The sequence below is a fragment of the Mobula hypostoma genome, chromosome 3 (genome assembly GCF_963921235.1).
Source record: "Mobula hypostoma chromosome 3, sMobHyp1.1, whole genome shotgun sequence".
Taxonomy (NCBI): domain Eukaryota; kingdom Metazoa; phylum Chordata; class Chondrichthyes; order Myliobatiformes; family Myliobatidae; genus Mobula; species Mobula hypostoma.
Genome location: NC_086099.1, coordinates 164,878,985 through 164,906,481, shown reverse-complemented (window position 1 = coordinate 164,906,481; position 27,497 = coordinate 164,878,985). Strand labels below are relative to the sequence as shown.

At 40.7% G+C, this 27,497-nt stretch overlaps 1 protein-coding gene across 1 annotated transcript in view; it reads right to left on the bottom strand.

Moving 5' to 3' along the window:
* The window catches only part of lancl2 (LanC lantibiotic synthetase component C-like 2 (bacterial)), a 67,227-nt gene that overhangs the window by 10,902 nt on the left and 28,828 nt on the right, over positions 1–27,497 (bottom strand). Inside the window, exons 5-8 of the mRNA XM_063044028.1 lie at positions 24,055–24,201; positions 20,429–20,611; positions 16,950–17,126; positions 598–670 (exon numbers count right to left, since the gene is read on the bottom strand). Coding sequence (XP_062900098.1) covers positions 598–670; positions 16,950–17,126; positions 20,429–20,611; positions 24,055–24,201 — 580 coding nt within the window. The remainder of the gene's footprint in view (positions 1–597; positions 671–16,949; positions 17,127–20,428; positions 20,612–24,054; positions 24,202–27,497) is intronic.

Genomic DNA, 27,497 nt, shown 5'->3' with positions numbered 1-27,497 from the left:
CTCTATAGGGTTACCCCTCAGTCTGCTTTGTTGTCCCAGCCTATCCAGTCTCAATTTAAAACTTAAACCCTCCAGTCCAAATAATATCCTTGTGAATATTTTCTGTACCTTCTCAAGCTTAATCACATCCTTAATAGAGTACATCAACCAAAAGCACACACAATAATCCAAGTATAATCTCAACGACTTGTACAGCTGTAACATGGCATCCCAGTCCCTCTGCTCAATGTGCTAGCCCATGAAGATAAACATACAATATGCCTTTTCATCACCAGTCTACAGGTGCCAGAACTTATGGGAATTATGTACTTACAGCCCTGGAACATTCTATTCTACAACACTCCACAGGGCAGAGATTTTCTAGAATTTTATTTTTATTTCTAGCTTATTGCATCTGCAGCTTTTATTTGTGATTTTCAGATGAAGACTTGTTCAACTGAAACATTAACTGTTTTTCTCTCCAAAAGCACTACTTGTCCTGTTAAGTATTTTCAGCATTTTCATAAAATTGAATTTGTTTCAGATTGTCAAATCATACAGAGATTTGTATCATCTCGAAACATTATTAAAAGGCCAACATACTGCACAATGTGTTACCTTCAAACAAAGAATATGGTCTGTCAGGAATGCGACATCCGTGAGTTCCATAATCCAAGCACCATTCTGCAAACTATAAATGAGAAGTTTCAAAGATGCGTTAAGTTGTTTTAAATAACTAGTCAAAAATTGCTTGTGAGCAGCAAGCATATAAAAGCTCACAGAAAAAAGCGTAGAATATCAGGCATATAAAGGCTTACAGAAAAAATGTGAAATGGTAAAATGGCTCAAAAGAGGGGGGAAGCTGGTTAAATCATGAACTCACTGTCATATACCCCACAGCTGGTTTAAAAATAATTAGGATTAAAAGCTAATTATGTGCCCACATCCTCTTGAGGAATAATAAAATTGGGCCAGTTTTGAAATTTAAACAAAGGATATAGTTAAAATAGAACACTGAGGAATGTTTTGTATTTTAGGTTTCAACTGAGACACCGTGATGCAGTCAATCAAAATTATAATGAGTCGCAAATGCACCTATGGACAACACATTTATTTTTAACAATTTGATAATTCAGAATTAGTGACTAATAAATTTAGATAACTGAAAAAAAAATTGAATACATACACTGTTTCAAGACTCCTGATGGTAGGATTAAAAAAGTTAAGTGCTGAACAACATGTATTCCTTCATATTAACTAATGAAGAAGTCCAAGACAAGTTATTACATTGAGAGACGCAAGACGTAAGAAATAAAGATATTTCCCTCTCAATGTGAAGCTACTAGAATTCTGCCATACAATCTAATAATTTTTAGATTGTAAGTTGATAAACATTTCCCAACCACTTTTTAACTATTTAGATGATAATCTAATAAGTCCATTATAATAAAAAAAAAATGAGCACACATTTACATATGACTGTGTTGGTTAGCTGTAGGTAGAAAAGGAAGAATTCAGATATTTAGACTGGAGTTCAGTTCTCTGTGAAGCTTTTTTTTTCCCTGGCTAACAGGCACACACCTTCAGATAAGCTAAATCATGAACAACCCTAGCTCAAGGCCAACACAGATGAAATATATTAGTGGATGTACTGTGGACAAGGCTATTGTGTATGACATTCAAATGGCATGGCCAGGGTTAAGGTTTTAACAAGGCATGCAAGTTTCGAACAAGACTATGGTATGAATTACAATTATGGAGATAGATGTTAATAGATAGGGTATGAGGGGGGAGTGGGCGTGGGCATTCATCCTAGCATCAAGAAACAGAAAATTAGAAAAGCCAAATGAGGTGAATTTGGCCAACAGAGATGACTTTGTCAGGATTAAATGTTCAGAGATAAAGCTTTAAAATTAAGCCTATAGTTTTATTGCAGGCATGCGCGCGCGCACACACACGAAGCATAAATTAATGTACAAAATTAACACTTCTGCAACCTAAAGATTGCTTAAAGAATGGTTAACCTCATGCAAAAATATATATACTAGCCTAATAATTTGAAAGAGAATTTAAAAAAAAGAAAACAAAGTGAAAACGCAGACCATACTAATTGTTCCATTTGTTGATACTTCATCTGTTCTGGACAAGTTTCTATCATAATTCACATTTCAATTCACTTCACAACCAGCATACTCAAAACACCCCATGCACAGAATCAAATGTCCTTGTGAAAGGTCAGAGGCTTTCTGTATATCACTCTCTCCAGATCAGTCAACATTGAAAATGAAGACAAGATAACAAAGCCATCACTGCTTTTGGAAGATTGAGAAGCTTGGAAAGGAAGAGGGATCATGCTGAAGATATATTATTCTGTTGTCATGCCCACTTCATGCTTGTGAGACTGTGTAGTGTACTATAGGCATGCCAGACAACTCAACCATTTCCATGTGGCCTAACTATGTAGAATACTCCATGTGAAGTGGCAAGATTCCAAAACACACAGATTATGTCCCAAAAACCATTGTTAAAAGAATTACATGTCATTGGGCAGGACATATCCGAAGAATGTCTAAGGACAAAATACCTAATCTGTTACTTTATGGAGAACTATCTGAGGGCAAATGATCACATGGGAGGCATAAAAAAGAGATTCAAAGTCTCCTGTAGAACATCCCCAAAGAGCTTCAACATTAACATATACCACTGTGCTCAAGCGCTGGATCATTTACTTAGTGTAACTGCACAAAAAGTGGGGCTCATACATGAGGAAGTTAGAATAGGGAAAACAAAGAGGAAAAGAGTATCTCAAAAAATCAGGAGTGCTGTCGCTTCAGCGTCCCTACACCTCTTGACACCTAAGTGAATGGAACCATCTAGGCAGTATGTTGTCTGGATTAGAGCACATTAGCTATAAAGAGAGGTTGGACAAACTTGGATTGTTTTCTCAGGAGCAAAGGCTGATGGATAGCTTCGATAGTCAAGAGTTTTATCCCCAGAAAAAAATGTCAAACATAGAGAGCAGCGCACACTCTTCATTAGAGTTTGAGGAGATTCAGTACGTTACCAAAGTCTCTTACAAATTTCTTTAGATGCACAGTGGAGAGCATTCTGACTGGTTGCATCACAGCCTGGAATAGAGTCTTCAATGAACAGGATCACAAGAAGATGCAAAGGGCCGTAGACTCAGCTGGCTCCATCATGGGTACAACCATCCCCACCATTGAAGACGTCTTCACAAAGCTTGCCGCAAAATGGCAGCATCCGTCATCAATGATAGGGCTGATCATAATGTTGACCATCAGCAATGGGGTAGTTGGCAAGTAGGTGCAGTGTGTAGTGAGACTGTGAGGAAGTACAGGCAGATGTTAGGGGAAAATTGCAATAAGTGGAAGGAGTTCAAGTGTAACAGGGGGCCAAAACCAAAAAGGATGATAAATACAGGACCAAAGCTGTTATATTTGAATCCACGCAGTATACGAAATAAGGCAGATGATCTTATAGCGCAATTCGAGACTGGCAGGTATGATGCTGTGCACATCTCCAAGTCGTAGCTGAAAGACGACCACAGATGGGAGCTTAACACCCAAGGATACACATTGTATCAAAAGGACAGGCAGGTAGGCAGAGGGGTGTGGTAGCTCTATTGTTAAAAAAATGAAATTAAATCCTTAGAAAGAGGTGCAAAGGATTAGAAGATGTAGAGTCCTTGTGGGTATTGTTAAGAAATTGCAAGGATAAAAAGATCCTGATGGGAGCCACATAGATCTCCGAACAGCGGCCAGGATTTGGGCTACAAATTACAACAGGAGATAGAAAATGCATGTTAAAAGGACAGTGTTGCAATAATCATGGGGTCTTCAATATGCAGATAGATTGGAAAAATTCAGTTGGTGCTGTATTCCAAGTGAAGGAATTTGTAGAATAACTACGAGATGGCTTTTTAGGGCAGCTTATGGTTGAACCTACTAAGGGAATGGTAATTTTGGATTAAAACTCATATAATGACCCAGATTGGATTAGGAAACTTAAGGTAAAGGAACTCTGAGGAGACAGTGATCATATGATGACAGAATTCACCATGAAGTTGAGAAGGAGAAGCTAAAATTGGATGTATCCGTATTACAATGGAGTAAAGGGAATTACAAAGGTATGAGAAAGGAGTTGGCCACAGTTGATTGTTCAAAGTACATTTATTATTAAAGTATGTATACTTCATACATAAGCTGGCTGGTGGTGTAGTGGCATCAGCACCAGACTTCAAGGCTACTGGTCCCAAGTTCGAATCCAGCCGGTTCCTTGCATGTTTTCCACCCATTAAACTAGCAACTCAGCCTCATAAAAAAAGTCAAATATTACAGAAACAGCAAAAATACCACCCGAAGTGCCACAAAGCGCAAAAAGGAACAGCACAAACAATACTTCATACAACCTAGAGACTTGTCTCCTTGCAGACAGCCACAAAGATTGAAAGGGAACACTAGAAGGGATGATGCAAAATACTTATAAAGTATGGCTAAAGTGGTGCATCTGGGGATATTTGGAAGGTGCAGGAAAGATACAAACCAAAGGTGAAGAAGTATTCAAAAGGGAGGATGAGTCAACTGTGGCTGAAAAGGGAAGTCAAAGACAGTATAAAATGAGAAGACAGGGAAACTCCAACATCTTTCCAACCACTGAAGTCAGGTTAACTGGCTTATAATTTCCTTTGTTCTGCCTCCTTCCCTGCTTAAAGAGTGGAATATCATTTGCAATTTTCCAGTGATTTCCAGTAATTTCAAAAATCTAGTAATTCTTGAAATATCATCATTAATGCCTCCACAATCTCTTCAGCTATCTGTCAGAACCCTGGGGTGTAGTCCATCTGGTCTTGGTGACTTTAGCTAGAGGGTGGTGAAAGTATGGAATTCTTTGGTACAGAAGACTGTGCAGGCCAAGTCATTTGGTACATTTTAAGGTGCAGGTGGATAGGTTGATTAGAGTGTTAAAGGCTATGGGGCTAAGGCAGGAAAAGGGGTTGAGAGGGATAATAAATCAGCTATGATGGAATGGTGGAACAGACTTGATGGGCTGAATGGTCTAATTGTGCTCCTTGGTCTTATTACTCTCACCATTTGAGACATTCCTTCTTCCTGCTACGACCATCAGGGAGGAGGTACAAGAGCCTGAAGACCCACACTCAAAGATTCAGAAACAGTTTCTTTCGCTCCATCAGATTTCTGAACAGTTTGTGAGGCCATGAACACTACCTCAATATTCCTTCTTTTTGCACTATTTTTGTAATTTATAGTAAATTTTTTTTGTCTTTTCATTGTACTGCTGCGTCAGACAGTGCTTCAGACATATTTTACATTAGCTGACAATAAATCTGATTCTGATTTCAGTTAAGAGGGAAAAAGCTTCAAGAAAGATTTACAGTACAAGGCCAGTTTTCGTAACTCAGATGGGAAGTGGTGAAAGCAGATATGAATGCAATGTTTAAAAGGCATTTACATATAAACATTAACTGGCAGGGATATGGACCATACGTAGTTTAAATTATCATGGGCTGAAGGGCCTATTCCTGTGCTGTACTATACTATGTTCCATGTTCTGTTTAGGTATGGTTATATTAAACGCACTATGAACGTTGAACATTGCACAGAACATCAAAACAGTCTGATTGGCTAATTTGCAAAGAGGACAGCCAATAAAACAAAGGCAAGGCAAAGAGTTATCATAATCATAAATAGCAGAGTTTGAATTCCTGAGTGCAGTGTTTGGCTCAGAGGAGTGAAGCAGAGGAAGGAAACAAGTAAGGTCTAGCAAATTATTTTTAACTTCACTATTTAGAATGAGTGCAGTTGGGATGTCAGTTAGGCCAGTGGTTTGCTACTCCTGAAAGATGTAGGAGATCAATGAGATTCCCAGAGTCCCCAAAGATACATGTGTAGGAAGTGTGCCCAGGTACATCTGCTGACTGACCACACAACAGAAATGGAGCTAGATTTGGACATACTTTGGATTTTTCAAGACGCTGAGAGAATTGGAGACAAGGGCTTTAGTGAGGTGGTCACACCTAAGGTGTATGCTGCAGCAAGCTGAGTGATCACCAGGTGATGCAAGGGGAAGAGACAGATAGAGCAGGGTCTCCCTGTGACCATTCCCCTCAGCATTAACAATATCTGGATACCGCTAGGGAGGAACAGCAATAGTGGCACTGTTGGAGGCACGGTGACTGGCTCTGAGGCTCAGCAGGTAAGAGGAATGTTCTTGGATCACCCGTACAAGAGAGACTTATTGCATCTGAACTGGAAGAGGACCAAAATGCTGGATAGGAGATTTGTAAATGCTACTCTGGAAGGTTTATACTAGAGTGACAGAGGGGTGGGGTCCTGAGGACAGTTGTGATAGGAGACTCGATAGTTAAAGGAACAAACAGGAGATTTTGTGCCTGAAATGAGATGCCAGGATGGAGTGTTGTCTCATGGGTACAGGGTCAAGGACATTTTGGACAGGCTACAGAATATCCTCAATGTTAAGGGTAAGAAGCCAGAGATTATGATGCATGTTAGTACTAAAGACATGTGTAAGTAGAGAGAGGGATGAGGTCCTGTGCAGTGAAAATAGAGAGAACCTAAATAGTAAGACCTCAAGGGTAGTAACATCTGGATTACTCCAAGTGCCACACATATAGAGGGTCGAAACAGAAAGAAAGCTCATGTGAATGAGCAGCTAAGGAGCTGGTACAGGGGACAGGGATTCAAGTTCTTGGATCTCTAGGATCTCTTCTGGGGTAGGGGTGTCATGTATAAGAGAACCTGAACTGGAGGGGAATCAATATGCTGGATAGGAATTTTGGAAATGCTACTTCAGAAGATTTATAGTGGAGCAGCAGAGGGCTGGGGTCCTGAGCAGTTAGGTGGTTGACGAAAAATCAGGGGCTATTGAGAACAAAGTTTATTCATCAGCATAGTACAGGGAGAGGAAAAGCAATTGGTTGAAATGGCATTTATTTTGATGCAAAAAGCTTAGCAGGCAATGTGGAAGAATTCAAGTTATGGCTTGGCACTGGTGACAGAAACATGCCTGAAGGAAGGGCAGAACTGGCAACTCAATGTTGCAGGATTCATTTGCCACAGGTGTGTCAGAAGTGCAGGTGAATAGGATGGAGGATTGCTTTCTTGATGAAAGAGGACATAACAACAGTCCTTAGAAAAGGTTATTCTTGGGGATCATTCAGTAAAGCCACACAAGTCATAGAAAATAGTGTCTGACAAACCTCCTGGAGTTCTTCAAGGAAGAGACCAAGGTTAGATGGGGTAGGGGAGTGAATGTTGTTTTAGCAAGGTCTTTGACAAGGCTCTTCATGGCAGGCTAGTGTGGAAGGTTAGATCACATGGGATCCAGGGGAGATAGTGGACCAGATTCAGAATTGAATCAGTAGAAGAGAGCGACGGGCGAGGGCTGTTTCTCGGACAAGAAGGCCTATATCTAGTGGTGTGCCTCAGGGGTCAGTACTGGAACTTTTGTTGTTTGTGATTTATACAAAATGATTTGGATATGAATGTACAAGACACAGTTAGTAGATACGTGTATGATGCTAAAATTTGGTGGTGGTGTAGGTTACGGAAAAATTACTGGGGGATCAGCTGGGTATACAGGCTGAGGATTGATAAGTGGGTTTTAATCCAGTAAAATGAGAGGTATTCCATAGTGGGAGGTTAAAGAAGGGTAGGACTTGTACAATGGACAGTAGGACACCAGTTAATGTTACGGAACAAAGAGACTTCAGAGTAGAGTGCATAGGTTGCTGAAAACAGTATCCACAGGTAGATATAGCAGTAAATGTGGTACTTGGCACAATGGTCTTCATCAGTCATGCCACTGAGTGAAGGAGTTGGGAAGTTATGTTGCAGTTATACGAGATGTTGGTGAAGCCATACATGGGGTACTGTGTAGTTTTAGTCACACATAAGGAAAATGTTATTAAACTGGAAAGATTGCAGAAAAGATTTACAAGGATATTGCCTGGATTTGGAAGCCCGAGTTACAAGCAAAGGTTGCATAGACTAGGACCTTATTCCCTGGAACATAGGAGAGCAGATTCAAAGTTAATCATATGTACTTTGAAAAATATGGTGAAAAGCATTGTTTACATAAAAACCAATACACCTAAGGGTGTGCCAGAGGCAGTCTGTAAGTGTCGCCGCACACTCTGGCGCCATCACAGAATGCTCACAGCAGATCAAGGCAAGCAGCAACAGCAGCAGTAGAATTGAAGAGTGAGCTAAAGAAAGAGATATACAAGATCAAAAGGAGCATAGGCAGGGCGAAAGCACAGTCTTTTTTCCCTCCGGGAGGGGTTTCTTTCTAAACAAAACACAAGAGGACATAGATGTAACATCAGATGCAAGAGATTTAAAAAAGACATCAGGGACAGCTTTTTCAGGCAAATGCTGATGTGCGCCTGGAACGAGCTCCCAAAAGCAGTGGATGAGGTCAGGACATTAGCAACATTTAAAAGTCTTTAGAGGGCTATAGGCCAAACATGGGCAGACATAACTAGCTCACTAGACAACATAATTGGCATGGACCAGTTGAGCCGAAAGGCCTGCTTCCAAGTTGTATGACTATAGCCCAATGAAAATCTTTACACTTAAATCATCCAATCATAAGTCAACTCTGTTTTCTAATCAGATTGTTTAACTTAGGTTAATGGCCTCAGAACAGAACCCCAATGCAAATGATTCCTTTAGACAATATCCCTTCTTTTTTGACTGCCATCAATACACCCACTAAACCCATATTTGATCCTTCACTGTTGATATTACAAGTTTTCCCAAGATAATTGGATTGTATGAGATGGGATACAGACCAGAGGCAAAGTACACTGTTAAGTAAGTGTGCAAAGCAGATTTGTACACAAGGGACATCTGGCTTCCAAATGGTATTTTGAATTTTATTGTAGTTAACAGAGACCCTTTGTTCCATAAATCCCCATTTTATCTCCCTTATTAAGATATACTTTTTGGAAACTGATATTTTGTATGCGAGGGGGAAAATTGCTCAAATTAAGCAATTTTAAATGTATTCTAACAAGGGATAGAGGGTAGTGGGTAAAGAACCTGCATTATGCAGAAACAACCAAGTGATAACGAAGATATACCGAAAACAGCAGCTGAATTTGGAGTACTATAAGCAATGATGGTTCGGTATAGGGATAAATACTAATATTTCACAGAACATATAGCAATGGCCAGCAACAGAAAGCTAATCCAAACGGAAATAAATACTAAATATTGATTGAGATTACAATTAGACAGAAATTAAATAACTACAAAGGGATGAAAAGAGATACATGGAAAAAGTACATGGCTTCCAGTAACTTAAGTGTTAGAACAATGTACTGTAAATGCAAATTTGTTAATGATAGGGAAAGACAACTAATTCAGACTGGAAGCTGTGAAAATCATTTGCAGGATTAAGGATAGAGCAAAATTTAACAATCAGTGCTAGGTTGGTTAGATGAATGAAGGAAGTAGGGTTGAAGTGCTAAAGAGTAAGATAGAACAGAATAAGGATAAGAAAATCTGCCTGGAGCTAGTTGCTTAAATGAGAGACAAGATTAATTTAATGCATTAGCAGCAGACCAATTAATTCATAGAAACAGAGAGCTTCGCACAGGTCGGGGAGGAGAGTTTTTAAAAAAAAAGGAGCGTCTCACAGAGCTCGGCGCATTAGAAATAGTGGATATGACCATGAGGCCAGTTTTCTGTTCTGGGTGTCAGATGTGGGATGTTTCGGGAGAATTCCAGCTTCCCTGATGGCCACATCTGTGTCAGGTGCATCCAGCTGTAGCTCCTTGGAGAGTGAGTTAGGGAACTGGAACTGCAGCTTGATGATGCTCGGCTTGTTAGAGAGAATGAGGAGGTGATAGACAGGAGCTACAGGCAGGTATTTGCCACGGGGCCACAGGAGACAGATAAGTGGGTGACAGTCAGGAGAGGGAAGCGAGGGAGTTGGGTAGTGGAGAACACCCCGTGGCTGCCCCCTTAACGGTAAGTATTCCATTTTGAGTGCTGTTGGAGGAGGACAACCTACCTGGGGGAAGCAACAGTGGCACTGAGTCTGGCCCCGTGGCTCAGAAGGGTAGGGAACAGAAGAGGAAGGCAGCGGTAATAGGGGATTCAAGAGTTGGGGGACAGATAGGCGACTTTGTGGGTGCAAAAAAGAACCAAGGATAGTAGTTTGCCTCCCAGGTGCCAGGGTTCATTATGTTTCTGAGTGCATCCACAAATGGGAGGGTGAGCAGCCAGAGGTTCTGATACATATTGGTACCAACGACATGGGTAGGAAAATGGTGGAGGTCCTGAAAGCAGAATACAGGGAGTAGGGAAGGAAACTGAGAAGCAGGACCTCAAAGGCAGTAATCTCAGGATTGCTGCCTGTGCCATGCAACAGTGAGTATCAGAATGAAATGAGGTGGAGGATAAATGCATGGGCTGAAGGATTAGAGCGGGGGCAGGGATTCAGATTTTTGGATCACTGGGATCTCTTCTGGAGAAGGTGTGACTTAAACAAAAAGGATGGTTGCACTTGAATCTGAAGGGGACCAGTATCCTGCGGGTAGGTTTGCTAATGCTACTGGGAGGGTTTAAACTAGATTTGCAGGGAGCTGGGAACCGGTGAAGAGGCAGAGGATGGGGAGGTTGGAACACAAGCAGAGACAGCTCATAGGGAGTTTGTGAGGAAGGATAAGCAGTTGTTAGAGCAAAGATGCACTCAGCCTGATGGTTTCAGATGTGTCCATTTTAATGCAAGGAGTATCCAAAACAAAGGCGGATGAACTTAAGAGAGTGGATCAATATGTGGAACTATGATGTTGTGACCACCAAAGAGACATGTATGTCTCAGGAGCAGGAATGGCTGCTGAGTGTGCCGGCTTTAGATGTTTCAAAAAGAACAGAGAAGGAGGCAAATGAGGTGGGGGAACACATTGCTAATCAGGGATAGTGTTACAGCTGCAGAAAAGGAGGAAGTCATGGAGGGATGGTCTACTGAGTCAGTGTGGGTGGAAGTCAGAAACAGGAAAGGAGCAATAACTCTACTGGGTGTTTTTTTTTATATAGACCCCCCAACAGTACAGGGATATCGAGGAGCAGATAAGGAGACAGATTCTGGAACGGTGCAATAATAATAGGGTTGTTGTGATGGGAGTTTTAAAATTCCCTAATAATGACTGGCATCTCCTTAGCGCAAGGGGTTCAGTTGGGGTGGAGTTTGTTAGGTGTGTTCATGAAGGTTTCCTAATGAAATATGTTGATAAGCCAACTAGAGAAAAGGCTGTACTTGATCTGGTATTGGGAAATGAACCTGATCAGGTGTCAGATCTCTCCGTGGGAGAGCATTTTGGAGGTAGTGACCACAACTCTATCTCCTTCACCATAATGCTGGAGAGGGATAGGAGCAGACAATTTGGAAAATCATTTAATTGGGATAGGGGGAAATATAATACTATTGGGCAGGAACTTGGGAGCAAAAATTTGGAGCAGATGTTCTCAGGCACTGCACAGCAGAAATATGGCAAATGTTCAGAGAACACTTGCATGGAGTTCTGTATAGGTATGTTCCATTGAGGCAGGGAAAGGAGGGTAGAGTTAAAGACCCATGGTGTACAAAGTATGTAAAAAATCTAGTTAAGAAGAAAAGCTTACGAAAGGTTCAAGAAGCTAGGTACTGTTAGAGCTCTAGAAAATTACAAGGTTGCTAGGAAGGAACTTAAGAATGGAATTAGGAGAGCTAGAAGTAGCCATGAGAAGGCCTTGGTGAGCAAGAATAAGGAAAACCCCAAGGCATTCTACAAGCATGTGAAGAGCAAGAGGATGAGCCGTGTGAGAATAGATGCAATAGTGGAAACGTGCACGGAGTTGGAGGAGGTAGCGGGGGTACTTAATGAATACTTTACTTCAGTATTCAACACGGAAAAAGACTTGGGCAATTGTGGGGTTTACTTACAGCAGACTGAAATGCTTGAGCATCAAGGAAGAGGATGTGTTGGAGCTTTTGAAAAGCATTATGTCAGATAAGTCACCGGGACCGGATGAGATATACCCAAGGCTACTGTGGGGAGCAAGGGAGGAGATTGCTAAGACTCTTGCGATCATCTTTTCATCATCAATAGGGACGAGAGAAGTACCAGAGGATTGGAGAGTTGCAAGTGTTGTTCCCTTGTTCAAGAAGAACCTGAGAGGCAGGATTTATGAGCATTTGGCGAGACATAATCTGATTAGGGATAGTCAGCATGGTTTTGTCAAGGGCAGATCATGTCTTACCAGCCTGATTGAATTCTTTTAGAGGATGTAACAAAACACATTGATGAAGGTAGAGTAGTGCATGTAGTGTATATGGATTTCAGTAAGGCATTTGATAAGGTTCCCCATGCAAGGCTCCTTCAGAAGGTAAGGAAGCATGGGATCCAAGAAGACCTTGCCTTTGCGGATCTAGAATTAGGTTGCCCACAGAAGATGAAGGGTGTTTGTAGATGGTTCATATTCTGCACAGAGGTCAGTGACCAGTGGTGCTCCACAGGGATCTGTTCTGGAAACCCTCCTCTTCGTGATTTTTATAAATTACCTGGATGAAGAAGTGGAAGGGTGGGTTAGTAAGTTTGCTGATGACACAAAGGTTGGGTGTGTTGTGGACAGTCTGGATGGTTGTCAGAGGTTACAGCGGGACATCGACAGGATGCAGAATTGGGCTGAGAAGTGGCAGATGGACTTCAACTCGGATAAGTCTGAAGTGTTTTATTTTGGTAGGTCCAATTTGAAGACAGAATATAATACAAGTGGTAAGACCCTTGGCAGTGTGGAGGATCTGAGAGGTCTTGGGGTCCATGTGGATAGGACACTCAAAGCTGCAGTGCAAGTTGACAGTGTTGTTAAGAAGGCCTATGGTGTGCTGGCATTCATCAACTCTAAGCTATACAAGACTTTGGTCAGACCCCACTTGGAGGACTGTTGTTCAGTTCTGGTCACCTGGACTGGAGGGCATACTTAATGAGAATAGGTTGAGTGTACTTGGCCTTTTCTCCTTGGAGCAACGAAGGATGAGAGGTGACCTGATAGAGGTGTATAAGATGAAGAGGGGCATTGATCAAGCGGATAGCCAGAGGCTTTTTCCCAGGACTGAAATAGCTAACATGCGGGGGCATAGTTTTAAGGTGCCTGGAATTAGGTACCGAAGGGATATCAGGGGTAAATTTTTTTTTCCAAAGAGAGAGGTGGGTGTGTGGAATGCAGTGCTGGCAGCGGTGGTGGAAGCGAATACAATATGCTCTTTTAAGAGCCCCTTAGGTAGGTACATGGAGCTTAGAAAAATAGAGAGCTATGTGCTAGGGAAATTCTAGGCAGTCTCTAGAGTAAGTTACATGGTTGGCACAACATTGTCGGTGAAGGGCCCGTAATGTGCTGTAAATTTCTATGTTCTATGTACTAGCTTATTTCAGTATTGTAATCATTCTGCATTGTCAAGCTGTGCACCAGCAAGGAAGCACTGATAAACTCAGAGTAAATTTTAGTCAGGAATTTCTTTTCCTGTATAATCCATTTGTAGTTTTATTGCAGATGTATCCCCAAATGGATTCACATTCATGTGATCTGAAGAAATCAAAATATGACACTAAATTTGGTGCTCTTCAGTTCTATCACAATACTTGTCAGCCTACCAGTTCTGAATAAATGTCCTTGCTTTGCAGTTATATGCAAGAATATCCAGTGGTGATGAGTCACATATTATAGCCTAGACCCAGAAGCGTCACACCCTGTCCTGTGGGGGCGTGCCTTATTCTGATTGTCGGAAGTCACTTCCATTGTGATTGGTTAGTTCAGATGCTGCAGCTGCTTTTCACATGGGATAGATGCCTGGCGTCCAGTTTCAAATACCCAGGGTACATAAAATAACACGTGGAAAGGGCTTGCTCTCTTCTTCCTTTGTTTTAGGCGAGACTATTGGGAAGGTATGCTCTCCGTGCCCTTTTAGTTAAGTATGTTTGTTGAATGTATATATGTTTGCTGAGTATTCATCTCTATATTGCCTGTAACTTGGGAAACATGAATATTTGGACAAAGTTTTATTGTATGTAAATAAATTATTAATATACTTACTCGAAGTCAGAGCATTTCCTGTCTCGCTTACCAAACCCACGAACCTGATTAGACATTCGGCACCCATACTTTGATACAGACAGGCCTTGCTTGCTGATACTGATTCAAAAGAATAATCAGCAAACTTACAAGAAAGAGCTAGACAAAGACTTAAAATCAGTAGGTTCTTGAATCCTGTACGTACGCAGCATATCATCCAAAGAGGGCAATTATCCAAAAATGTTGGGAAATCTCAGTAAGACAGTGATCCAGTGTTGAGTTCCACACCAGTCAATTCAGAATTTTCACATTTAACAGTGCACAAGTGAAAATCCTAATTTGTGGAATTTATTAGCAAGATCAAGGTTACGGACCAGCAACAAATTAAATTAAACACCATGGATCTGCACCTGGAAAGTCTTCACTCTCCAGGGCGCAGGCCTGGGCAAGGTTGTATGGAAGACTGGCAGTTGCCCATGCTGCAAGTCTCCCCTCTCCACGACACCGATGTCGTCCAAGGGAAGGGCATTAGGACCCATACAGCTTGGCACCAGTGTCGTCGCAGCGCAATGTGTGATTAAGTGCCTTGCTCAAGGACACAACATTCTGCCTTGGCTGGGGCTTGAACTCATGACCTTCAGATCGCTAGTCAAATGCCTTAACCACTTGGCCACGTAGCCGCATGGACCAGCAACAACTACCTTATTATTTCCACAAAATTCACACCTGTCCTTGGCAGCTGTCTACAAACTGTTTGCAACTTCATACTGTTCAACCTCAAGCAGAGTTTCACAACCCATAGAGTTGAAAGCTGTATCAGTCTCCAAAATTCACCCATCTTGTGCACTTTTTGCTGAAACATCCTGTTTTTACCTCTAGACTCTAGTCTTAATTTTTAGCTCTAGTGTGATCCAGAATCCTACACAAAGTCTAGTTATGAATCACAGAAAGTTATCTTAAGAGTGAAAAAGCAATTCCAAGTGAAGTTAGAGATGGAATTAGATGCATGTCAGCCATGGCAACATTTGCAGGCCATTACTTCCAAAAGGCAATCATTATTGGGCATGATGCCACACTCCCAGGTGAGCTTAATGCCTTTTATGCACACGTTAAAAGGGAGAACAAAATTACAACTGTGTAAATCCCTACAGCATCTTGCGACCCTATGATCTCTGTTTCAGAGGCCAATATCAGAGTACTTTTTAAAGAGGGTGAACTCTTGCAAGGCATCAGGCCTCGTTGGAGTACCAGTAGAGCACCGAAAACCTGTGCCAACCAACTGGCGGGGGTGTTCAAGGACATTTTCAAACTCTCACTGCTGCTGTTGGAAGTTCCCATCCGCTTCAAAAGGGCAACATTGATACCAGTGCCCAAGAGAAGGGTGAGCTGCCACAACATCTGTCATAGTTCCACTCACATCCACTGTGATGAAGTGCTTTGAGAGGCTGATCATGGCTAAGCAAGGACCTGGACCCGCTGCATTTGCCTGTCATCGCAACAGGTCTACAGGAGATGCAATCTCGCTGCCTCTCCACTTTGCCTTAGATGAGCTGGATAACTGCAATACCTACATCAGGCTGCTGTTTATTTATACAGCTCAGTGTTCAACACCATCATCTTTCAGTATTAATTAATTAATTAGGTTAAAAATTTGGGCTTCTGTACCACCCTCTGCAAATAGATGCTTGACTTCCTCTTTGGGAGACTAGTGAGTGCTGTTGGAAATAATATCTCCTTCTCACTGACAATCAACACAGGCACATCCCAAGGATGTATGCTTAGCACACTGCTCTACTCTCTATCTTCACAATTATGTGGCTAGACACAGTGCAAATGGCATCTATGAAGTTGCCGATGAACAACTGTTGTGGGCAGAATCTCAGTTAGTGACGAGGAAATATACAGGAGTGAGATAGATCAACTGGTTGAGAGTTATCACAACAACCTTGCACTCAATGTCAGTAAAATCAAAGAATTGATTTATGGACTTCAGAAAGACAAAGTTGAGGGAGCACATACCAGTCCTTATCAAGGGATCAGTAATGGTAAGGGTGAGCTGTTTCAGATTTCTAGGTGTCAATTTTTCCTGAGGATCAATCCTCGGCCCTACATAAACAGTGCCTTGAAAAAGTATTCAGCCCCCACAACTATTTTCAGGTATTACTGTTTCATTTTCTAAATTTAAAAATATATTCAAGTTGAAGTTTTGAACTAATCTACAAAGCACTGCATGTCATATCAAAAGAAAAATTCCAAAACTTGTGAACAATTTACTAAAAATATCTACATCTATAGAAAAAGTTTTTTAAAAAAATTATTGCACTATATTGCTGCCACACAACAAATTTCAAAACATATGTCAGTGATAATAAACCTGATTCCAATTTTTAGTTCAATATTTTCTGCCAATATTTCCAAACTACCCATGTTATAAGACAGTTCATTAAGACTTCTTTTTACATTACACCATTAACCCATTAAATTACTCAACAATAATACAGCTAAGTTCACATTCAACTCAGTACATAGCATTATTTCTCATATTTCAGCCACAATCCCTTACAACCTACTTTAGTGGAATTACCTGTTCTACTAACTTCTAACTTTTTCCACATCCTCTGCATCCCATTTCATTCCAGTTTAAGCACCCTTTATTAGATGCTCACACCATCACTAACTTGTCCAATGCACAAGACACATCAATAGAAAACTTCAAATTGGAAGCAGATAGAGAAAGTAAAATATCTACAATGAAATAATGCTTGCATAGGATGTTACAATTGCTACTCTGTATTAATCAATTAGATATAAAATTCAGATACTTATTACTCCATGCATTTTTCAACTCACCTTACAAGCTCTGTAGAGATATTTTTTGTCCTGAGTTAACTTGTATAGACAAAGGAAGGAGTACCCATTTCCTGCAGTTCCATGGCAGATTCCATAACCCTTCCGCAGTAGCCCTCGCTGCCAGATAACATCACTGCACTCAGTTGCATCTCTCAGGTACTTTTCTTCTTTGAAAGTCTGTACAGAAAAAAAGTTACCAATTTTAATCTTAGTATTGAAGGTCATACAGCATACTGGAAATTGTCAGAGAAACACATACAAAATGCTGAAGGAACTCTGCAGTTCAGGCCATATCTATGGAAATGGATAAACAGTCGATGCTTCAGGTGAAGACTTCATCAGGACTGGAAAGGAAGGGGGAAGATGCCAGAATAAGAAGGTTGGGGGGATGGGTGGGGGAAAGGAGGACAAGCAAGATGGTGATAGGTGAAGCCAGGTGGGTGGGGGGAGACAGATGAAGTAAAAAAAAAGCGAGAAGGTGATAAGTGGAAGAGGCAAAGAGCTGGAGAAGAATGAATCTGAGAGGAGAGGAGAGTGGATCATGGAAGGAGGAGCGGCCACAAGGTAGAGGTGATATTTCATGGCCCTGATTATCTCCTTTTCACCATGGATGTCCAATTCCTATATATTTCTAACCCCCATCAAGAAGGCCTTAAAGCTCTCTGCTTCTTTCTGACAACAGACCGGACCAGCTTGCCCCCATCACCACCTTCCTCTGTCTGGCAGAACTGGTCCTCACACTCAACAATTTCTTTACCAGCTCTGTACATGTAGCCATGGGTACCCGCATGGGTCCCAGCTACACCTGCCTTTTCGTTGGCTACATGGAACCAATGCAGGTCCTTCCGGGTGAGGCAACACTTAACCTGTGAATCTGTAGGGGTGTCTACTGTATCTGGTGCTCCTGATTAGGCTTACTCTACACTGATGAGACCTGACATAGACTGGGGGACTGCTTTGTTGAGAACCTCAGTGCATCTCAAAAAGCAGGATTTGCCAGTGGTCAATGACTTAATTTCCTATCCCCATTCCGACATGTTGGTCCAGGGCCTCCTCTTCTGCCATGATGAGGTCACTCTCAGGTTGCAGGAGCAACACCTCATATTCTGTCTCTGTAGCCTCCAACCTGATAGCATGAATATCGATTTCTCCAACTTCTGGTAACTTTTATCCCCTTCTCTTTCCTTATTTGTCATTTCCGAACTCTGGCCTCATACCCCTTCTCCTTACTTCCCCGGTGCCCCTCCTCCTCCTTTTTCTCCCATGATCCACTCTACTCTCCTATCACATTCCTTCTACTCTAGCCGTTTGCCTTTTCCACATATCAGCTCCTAACTTCTTACTTCATCCCCTCCTCTCCCACTCACCTGGCCTCACCCATCACCTTCCAGCTTGTCCTCCAACCCCTCCTCCTATCTTCTTATTCTGGCTTCTTCCCTTTCTTTCTTTCCAGTCCTGATGGAAGGGTCAGTCTGAAATGCTGACTGTTTATTCATTTCCATAGATGCTGCCTAACTTGTGTTCCTCCAGCATTTTGTGTGTGTTGCTCTGGATTTTCAGCATCTGTATGATCTTGTTTATAATCTTCATAAATCTTGTTTTTGATGACAAGTATTTAATTGTACTAATCTTCATACTTCAAATTACATTATAGATAGCATATTCACTACAAAAATTAAACACTGCCAATTCTGACACTTCACAAGGCAAAATTCTGCATGGATTTACGGAACATCAGAAAGAAATGTTTACCGTTAATCCCCTTATATACCTTGTTCATTGTACACCAACTGGCTAAAGAAGTTAATAATAATTGGAATGAAAGAGTAAATATTGCTAAGAATATGTTGCTTTAAGATACTTCAGCCAATTCATGAAGGAAAAGCACGATGGCAGGTGAAGTATGAAATCTATCATTCTATGACTGTATTTTATGGCAATTATATAACTGTATAACAATTACAGCACGGAAACAGGCCATCTCGGTCTTTCTAGTCCATACCGAACACTTACACTCACCTAGTCCCACCGACCTGCACTCAGCCCATAACCCTCCATTCCTTTCCTGTCCATATACCTATCCAATTTTTCTTTAAATGACAATATCGAACCTGCCCCTACCACTTCTACTGGAAGCTCGTTCCACACAGCCACCACTCTCCGAGTAAAGAAGTTGCCCCTCGTGTTACCCCAAAACTTTTGCCCCCTAACTCTTAACTCATGTCCTCTTGTTTGAATCTCCCCCGCTCTCAATGGAAAAAGCCTATCCATGTCAACTCGATCTATCCCCCTCATAATTTTAAATACCTCTATCAAGTCCTCCATCAACCTTCTACACTCCAAAGAATAAAGACCTAATTTGTTCAACCTTTCTCTGTAACTCAGGTGCTGAAACCCAGGTAACATTCTAGTAAATCTTCTTTGTACTCTATTTTCTTGACATCTTTCCTTTAATTCGGTGACCAGAACTGTACACAATACTCTAAATTTGGCCTTACCAATGCCTTGTAAAATTTCAACATGACATCCCAACTCCTGTACTCAATGCTCTGATTTATAAAGACCAGCATACCAAAAGCTTTCTTCACCACCCTATCCACATGAGATTCTACCTTCAGGGAACTATGCACCATTATTCCTAGATCACCCTGTTCTACTGCATTCTTCAATGTCCTACCATTTACCATGTATGTCCTATTTTGATTAGTCCTACCAAAATGTAGCTCCTCACACTTATCAGCATTAAACTATCTGCCATCTTTCAGCCCACTCTTCTAACTGGCCTAAATCTCTCTGCAAGCTTTGAAAACCTGCTTCATTATCCACAACACCACCTATCTTAGTATCATCTGCATACTTACTAATCCAATTTACCACCCCATCATCCAGATCATTAGTGTATATGACAAACAACATTGGCCCCAGTACAGATCCTTGAGGCACACCACTAGTCACCAGCCTCCAGTCTGACAAACAGTTATCCACCACTACTCTCTGGCACCTCGCATCCAGCCACTGTTGAATCCAATTTACTACTTCAATATTAATACCTAACAACTGAGCCTTCATAACTAACTTCCATGTGGAAACTTGTCAAAGGCCTTACTGAAGTTCATATAGACAACATCCACTGATTTTCCCGCGTCAACTTTCCTAGTAAGCTCATCAAAAAATTCCATAAGATTTTTCAAACATGACCTTCCACGCACAAATCCATGTTGATTGTTCCTAATCAGACCCTGTCTATCCAGATAATTATATATACCATCTCTAAGAATACTTCCCACTAATTACATGGCTCCAAAGTGATCCTCAGATTTAGGCTTGCCTTAGAAAAAAATATCAGTATGCTCCTCTTCACTTCCTTTAAAGCTACTTTCATTAAACGTGATCACGAGGAAAGGGAAGTGCTGTTTTAAAATAAAAGCATATTCCATGACAGAAAATTCCCAAAAGAGCCTTTAAAAAAACATACTAACCTTATAAGTTTGTATCAACATGTGTATAACACCAGGAGCACCATGGCACCAATGAACCAGTCTGTCAGTTTCATTGCTTAATGACGAAGGATAATTTCCAGACCTGAACTTTTTATGTCGCACATAGTCCACACTGGGTTTTACCAATTCAATCAAAGTCTCTTGATCCACCTTTGAACCCGGCTGGAACAGAATTATTTTTTAATATAAAAATCCTAACAAACAGCATTCAAAAACATTAAAATAAACATATTTTTGGTGGAAGTTCTTTTTGCTGCAGCTGGTTTGTTGCAGAGGGAATGCAAAACTAAACTCCATTACAATAAGAGACAATAAGAACAGATACCTGTGGATGGAGTTTTTATTTTGTAAAAGTGAGAAAATAAACAGAAAAAGATTTTAAGTCAATCAATCAAATCAGGTGCAGGCTTGTGGGATTAGTCTAGTTCTCACAGTCAAAACATATTGATTTCACCCTAACACATCTAATGTTAAAAACAGGTGCCTCTGCATCAATTACACATTTTACTTAGTCAATGAAATCATGGGGAGCATAAAATAGTAAGTTAACAGAGTAACATTAAATTCTTGCCAGATAGATAGAATCAAGTTTGCTCTGATGAGCGAAGTACACAACTTCTTGTGCTGTTTATTATTGCATGAATTACAGCTTTACACAAATGTTCACAACTCTTTTTATATTAACCAACATTGCTTTTCAGATGGAGCTTAGTGATCACACTTCTGCAAGTAACTGAGATTAAGCACATGGACACAATTTATGTAATTATTCTGCTGTCCTGAATTCTTCTAAAGAAACTTGCCTGCTTCCAAAATATTTTCTACTGCTTCTGATTGATTTTTTTAAATGCTTTTGTTTTTAAAGTAAATTTATCTTGTTCCTGCAAGTAAACAAACTTCAGAACAAAAAAAAACTCAGATGTTTTTACAGCCCTAAGAATAATATCTGAAGAGAACATGTAATATTTCAAATGTAAGCAACATTTTCTAGAACAGTCTACACTTGAACACATTAGGCTATACTAAATATTTCTATTATTGAATTTATTGATTACATAAATTTTATGCAATCAGCAAATCCTCATTCAAGTTTAAAATGCAAAGGACCAGAAAATAATGGTTTAAGTTCAAGCAACACACAGAGAAAATGTTGGTGAACGCAGCAGGCCAGGCAGCATCTATAGGAAGAGGTACAGTCCACATTTTGGGTCGAGACCCTTTGTTAAGACTAACTGAAAGAAGAGATAGTCTATCTCTGCCTGGCCTGCTGCGTTCACCAGCATTTTTTGTGTGTATGTTGCTTGAAATTCTGCAGATTTCCTTGTGTTTGCGGGTTTAAGTTCAAAGCGTTTTATTATAAATTGTGCAACAAATATCAAATCTCTTTTATTCATTCAGGTGCCTTAATGTTTGGCGTGGGCGATCATGTCTCTCCACCCATCACAGTCCCTGACCCTCAGAATTGAAGTTGTTGCCTCCCCTGTTTCTAACCATGATGTTATTCCATCTATCATTTTCATTCTCTGTCAGCCTCTGCTTCTTTTTTCTTCCAGCTTTCCAGTTGTAACTAAATGTTCTAATGTCTCTTTTCGCATGATGTATCCAAAGGATTTTGATTGCTGTTTTCTGATTTTTTTTAAGTAATGTACATTTTGTTTTCATTCTCTGTAGAACTTCTTCGTTGGTTATCCTGTCCGTATATGATATGCATAGCACTCTTCTGAGGAACCACATCTCTGCTGCATTGATTCTTTTTTCCATTGCATTTGTGATGGTCCATGACTTGCAGCCATACATCAATATAGGAAGAATGTAGCAGCTGAGAGTTCTAAGGTGGATGTCAATTGCTATTTTCTTGTTCATTAGGATGTTTCTCATTTCTGTAAATGCTCTTCATGCCATTGCTATTCTTGCTCTTATGTATGTTTCACATTTGCCATCAGATGTTACCCATGATCCAAGATACCTGAAGTTGTGAACTTGTTTCAGGATTTCATTTCCCAATACAATCCTACAGTTTGGGATATCAGGTTTCTTTGATATTACCATTACTTCAGTTTTCTTTTTGTTTAAGGTTAGGCCAAGCCTTTTGCTCTCTGTGTTGATGGTAGATACTAGTTTCTGTAAATTTACTTCACCGTTTGCTATCCGTACCGTATCATCCACATAGCGGAGGCTGTGATATTGTATCCTCCTATACTTATTCCAGGTAGGTCTTGTATGGTTCACCTGATGTTTTCACTGTGCCGGGAGAACAGGTCTGGTGATAGAACACAACCCTATCCGCCTCCTTGCTTTATTGGCTGATATTCACCAATCTCAAATATAGAATTTGCAAAAGATTAATGGACCCCTATGCAAAGCCAGCATTTGCACTTTTCAAATTCAAAAATGTAGACAAAGAAAACATCTTAATTACTGAGTTCAGGTCTAAACTTTACTTCCACGAAACACTTACTCCATATTTAGGGGGCATGTTCAAAATGATTTAAAACTATTATTCAACACATACATTTCAGGGGCTTGTGCCTTTGAACACCCAGACAAGTTATGGACAAGTTTTAGCATAACATTCTTAATTATATTCAAGTTTCCTATAGACCAAGATATTGCAAGTTTCTTTCAAATTCTCAACATTAAATATTAAGATACAAGATGCTTTAAAAAATACAGTTTAGTGCTATGGTCTGTTCAGTAGTAATTAAGATTATTTGTTAAAGTTTACACAAATTGAAAAGCAGCAACTATTTCAACCTCATTTAGGGTGTGCCTAATGTCATGTTTCAGAACTTCACATCTAACATGCTTTGATGTTGAATTTGTCAAAAAGAGACTTAAGAAACATGGAGGAGCAGAATGAAAAGTTCTTAAACTCCTGGTTTAAATCTATGAATGTACCGATACCTGAAATCGTTGTCCAATCTGTTCTTTAGTAAGTAAAAGTGGCAAAGTACTGTTGCTTCTAAACAACTAAGCATGGGCTAGGATAATTGGTATATAATTAGATTGACACCTTTTTCTTTCACTGGCTTGTAATAATATTATAGTTCTTGGTATCGAAGGCAACACGACATTACTTATAACTTTCTCTAGTTACTTTCTCTGTCCACTAGATTATTGAATTTAGCTCTGTTAAAATATGATAGAAATGCCACAAATAGAACTTTATTCTTTAGAGTGAAAGAGACTGAGAGATGATCTTATAGAGGTATATGAAATCATGAGGGGCATAGATAGGGTAAATGCACTCAGTCTCCACACAACACCCCCCAACCCTAGAGGTGGAGAATCAAGAACTAGAGGGCTTAGGTTTAAGGTGAGAAGGGAAAATTTTAAGATGAATTTGATGGGCAGCCTTTAAAATAAACTCAAAGGGTGGTACTTATGTGGAATCAGCTGACAGAGGAGGTGTTTAAGCCAGGTGCAATAGCAACTTTTGAACGATACCTGGATAGGTACATAGACCGGAAAGGTTTACAAGGTTTTGACCCTAACGCTGGCAATTGGGACTAGCTTGGATGGAGCATCTTGGTCATCAGGAACCAATGACTTTTTAAAAAACAGCATTGAAACAATTCTAATGAAGTTTAGAATTAGAAGCCAACCTGCATTAGCATGTAGTAGATCCCAGCAAGACCATGGGCTGCTCCAACATACTGTTTTCTATGCCATTGATACAAAAGGGGACAGCGTTCCGTTTTGCGCTCTTCCTTGGAGAAGTTCTTGCCAGATTCAATTATGGCATTAACCACCTGTTGGTCAAGTTTAGAGTTTGGAATAGAAAAGATTTTATTTTTGGGGTTGGAAAGGTCAAAGAAAGAAGAAAGGAAAACTGAATTAAAGGCAACAACACAATTCTTAACATTAAATTACAGTCATACGACCAAATCTGTAAAATTGTGGTTTTAAATTATTTAAGCATACCATTTAGAAACAGAAAGCCTACAGCACAATACGGGCCCTTTGACCCACAGAGCTGTGCCAAACATGTCCTTACCTGAGAAATTACCTAGGGTTACCCACAGCCTTCTATTTTTCTGAGCTCCATATACCTGTCCAGGAGCCTCTTAAAAGACCCTATCATATCCACCTCCGCCACTGTCGCTGGCAGCCCATTCCATGCACTCACCACTCTCTGCGTAAAAAACTTACCCCTGATACCTCCTCTGTACCTACTTCCAAGCATCTTAAAACCGTGCCCTCTCGTGTTAGCCATCTCAGCCCTGGGAAAAAGCCTCTGACTATCCACATGATCAATGCATCTCATCATCTTATACACCTCTATAAGGTCACCTTTCATCCTCTGTCACTCCAAGAAAAAAAGGCCAAGTTCACTCAACCTACTCTAATAAGGCATGCTCCCCAATCCAGGCAACATCCTTGTAAATCTCTTCTGCACCCTTTCTATGGTTTCCCTATCCTTCCTATAGTGAGGCAACCAAAACTGAGCAGAGTACTCCAAGTGGGGTCTGAACAGGGTCTTATATAGCTGCAACATTACCTCCTGGCTCCTAAACTCAATCCCACAATTGACGAAGGCCAATGCACCTTTGCTTTCTTAACCACAGAGTTAATCTGCGCAGTAGCTTTGAGTGTCCTATGGACTTGGACACCAAGATCCCTCTGATGTTCCACACTGCCAAGAGTCTTACCATTAATACTATATTCTGTCATCATATTTGACCCACCAAAATGAACCACCTGACATTTATCTAGGTTGAACTCCATCTGCAATTTCTCAGCCCAGTTTTGCATTGATAATAGGATTATCAATGTCCCGCTGTAACCTCTGGCAACCCTCCACACTATCCACAACACCTCCAACCTTTGGGTCATCCCCCATCCCTCCACTTATTCACCCAGGTCATTTATCAAAATCACAAAGAGTAGAAGTCCCAGAAAAGAGCCCTGAGGCACACCACTGGTGACCAACCTCCATGCAGAATATGACCCATCTACAACCACTCTTTGCCTTCTGTGGGCAAGCCAGTTCTGGATCCACAAAGCAATTTCCTCTTGGATCCCATGTCTCCTTACTTTCTCAATAAGCCTTGCATGGTGTACCTTGTCAAATGCTTTGCTGAAATCAATATACACTACACCTACTGCTCAAAAATTCAATCAGGTTCAAGCATGATCTGCCTTTCACAATGCCATGCTGACTATTCCTAATCATATTATGCCTCTCCAAATGTTCATAAATTCTGCCTCTTAGGATCTTCTCTATCTACTCATCAACTACAGAAGTAAGACTCACTGGCCTATAATTTCCTGGGCTATCTCTGCTCCCTTTCTTGAATAATGGAACAACATCCGCAACTCACCAGTCCTCCGGAACCTGTCCCATTCTCACTGATGATGCAAAGATCATCGCCAGAGGCTCAGCAATTTCTCCCTCGCCTCTCACAGTAGCCTGGGGTACATCTCATCCGGTCCCGGTGACTTATCTAACCTGATGCTTTCCAAAAGCTCCAGCACATCCTCTTCCTTAATATCTACATGCTCAAGCTTTTCAGTCCGCTGTAAGGAATCCCTACAATCGCCAAGATCCTTTCCCGTAGTGAATACTGAAACAAAGTACTCATTAAGTACCTCTGCTATCTCCTCCGGTTCCATGCACACTTTTCCACTGTCACACTTGATTGGTCCTATTCTCTCACATCTAATCCTCTTGCTCTTAACAATACCTTGGGATTTTCCTTAATCCTGTCTGCCAAGGCCTTCTCATGACCCCTTCTGGCTCTTCTAATTTCTTTCTTGAGCTCCTTCCAGCTAGCCTTATAATCTTCTAGATCTCTATCATTACCTAGCTTTTTGAACCTTTCGTAAGCTCTTCTTTTCTTCTTGACTAGATTTACAACAGCCTTTGTACACCACGTTTCTCTTATCCTACCGTCCTCTCCCCATCTCATTGGAACGTACTCGTGCAGAACTCTACGCAAATATCCCCCGAAAATTTGCCACATTTCTTTGGTACATTTCCCTGAGAACATCTGTTACCAATTTACGCTTCCAAGTTCCTGCCTGATGGCCTCATTTTTCCCCTTACTCCAATTAAACACTTTCCTAACTTGTCTGTTCCTATCCCTCTCCAATGCTATGATAAAGGAGATAGAATTGCAATCACTATCTCCAAAATGTTCTCTGACTGAGAGATCTGACACCTTACCAGGTTCAGTTCCCAATACCAGATCAATTACAGCCTCTCCTCTTGTAGGCTTATCTATATATTGTGTTAAGAAACCTTCTTGAACACACCTAACAAACTCCACCCCATCCAAACACCTCGCTCTAGGGACATGCCAATCGATATTTGGGAAATTAAAATCTCCCACCACGACAGCCCTGTTATTATTACACCTTTCCAGAATCTAATTTGAACTAAAAAAAAATCAAGCATATTAAACAGTATTCATCATGGAGATTGAATTAGGTCAGTGGCTTTTAGTGAGATCTTTGTATCCTTTTCAGCCACAGGCAAACTCCCAGAAGATGGAGAATAGCCAATGTTGTTCTTTTCTTTAAGGAGGACAATGGGATAATAAAGAAAACTGCATGTCTGTGATCGTTATATTAGTGGTAGAAAAATTATTGGTGAACATTCTTAAGGACAGGATATATTTGCATTTGAAAAAATATACTTCCTATGGAAAGAAGGCATGGCTTTTGTGTGAAGGTGGTCCTGTGATACAAATTTGATTTTTTTTATTATTGATGAGAATACAGCAGTGGATGCTGTTGATCCGGTTTTTAGAAATGCATACCGCATGATCTCTCATGCTTGGCTGGTCCAGGAATTTAAGTCACATGCGGTCCACGGTCAGCTCGTAAGCTTGATACAAAATTGAAGACATAGAAGACAGAGGATAGCAATGAAGGAATGCCTCTCCAACTAGTCTCCCACAAGTGCTGGGACCTCCATTGGTAATATATTAATGATTTGGATCAACATGCAACTAGTTTGATTAGTAAGCCTGCAGCTGACAAAAATAGGTGGAGTTGCAGCTAGTGAAGAAAGCTGCCAGAGGATACAGCAGGATCAACCAGA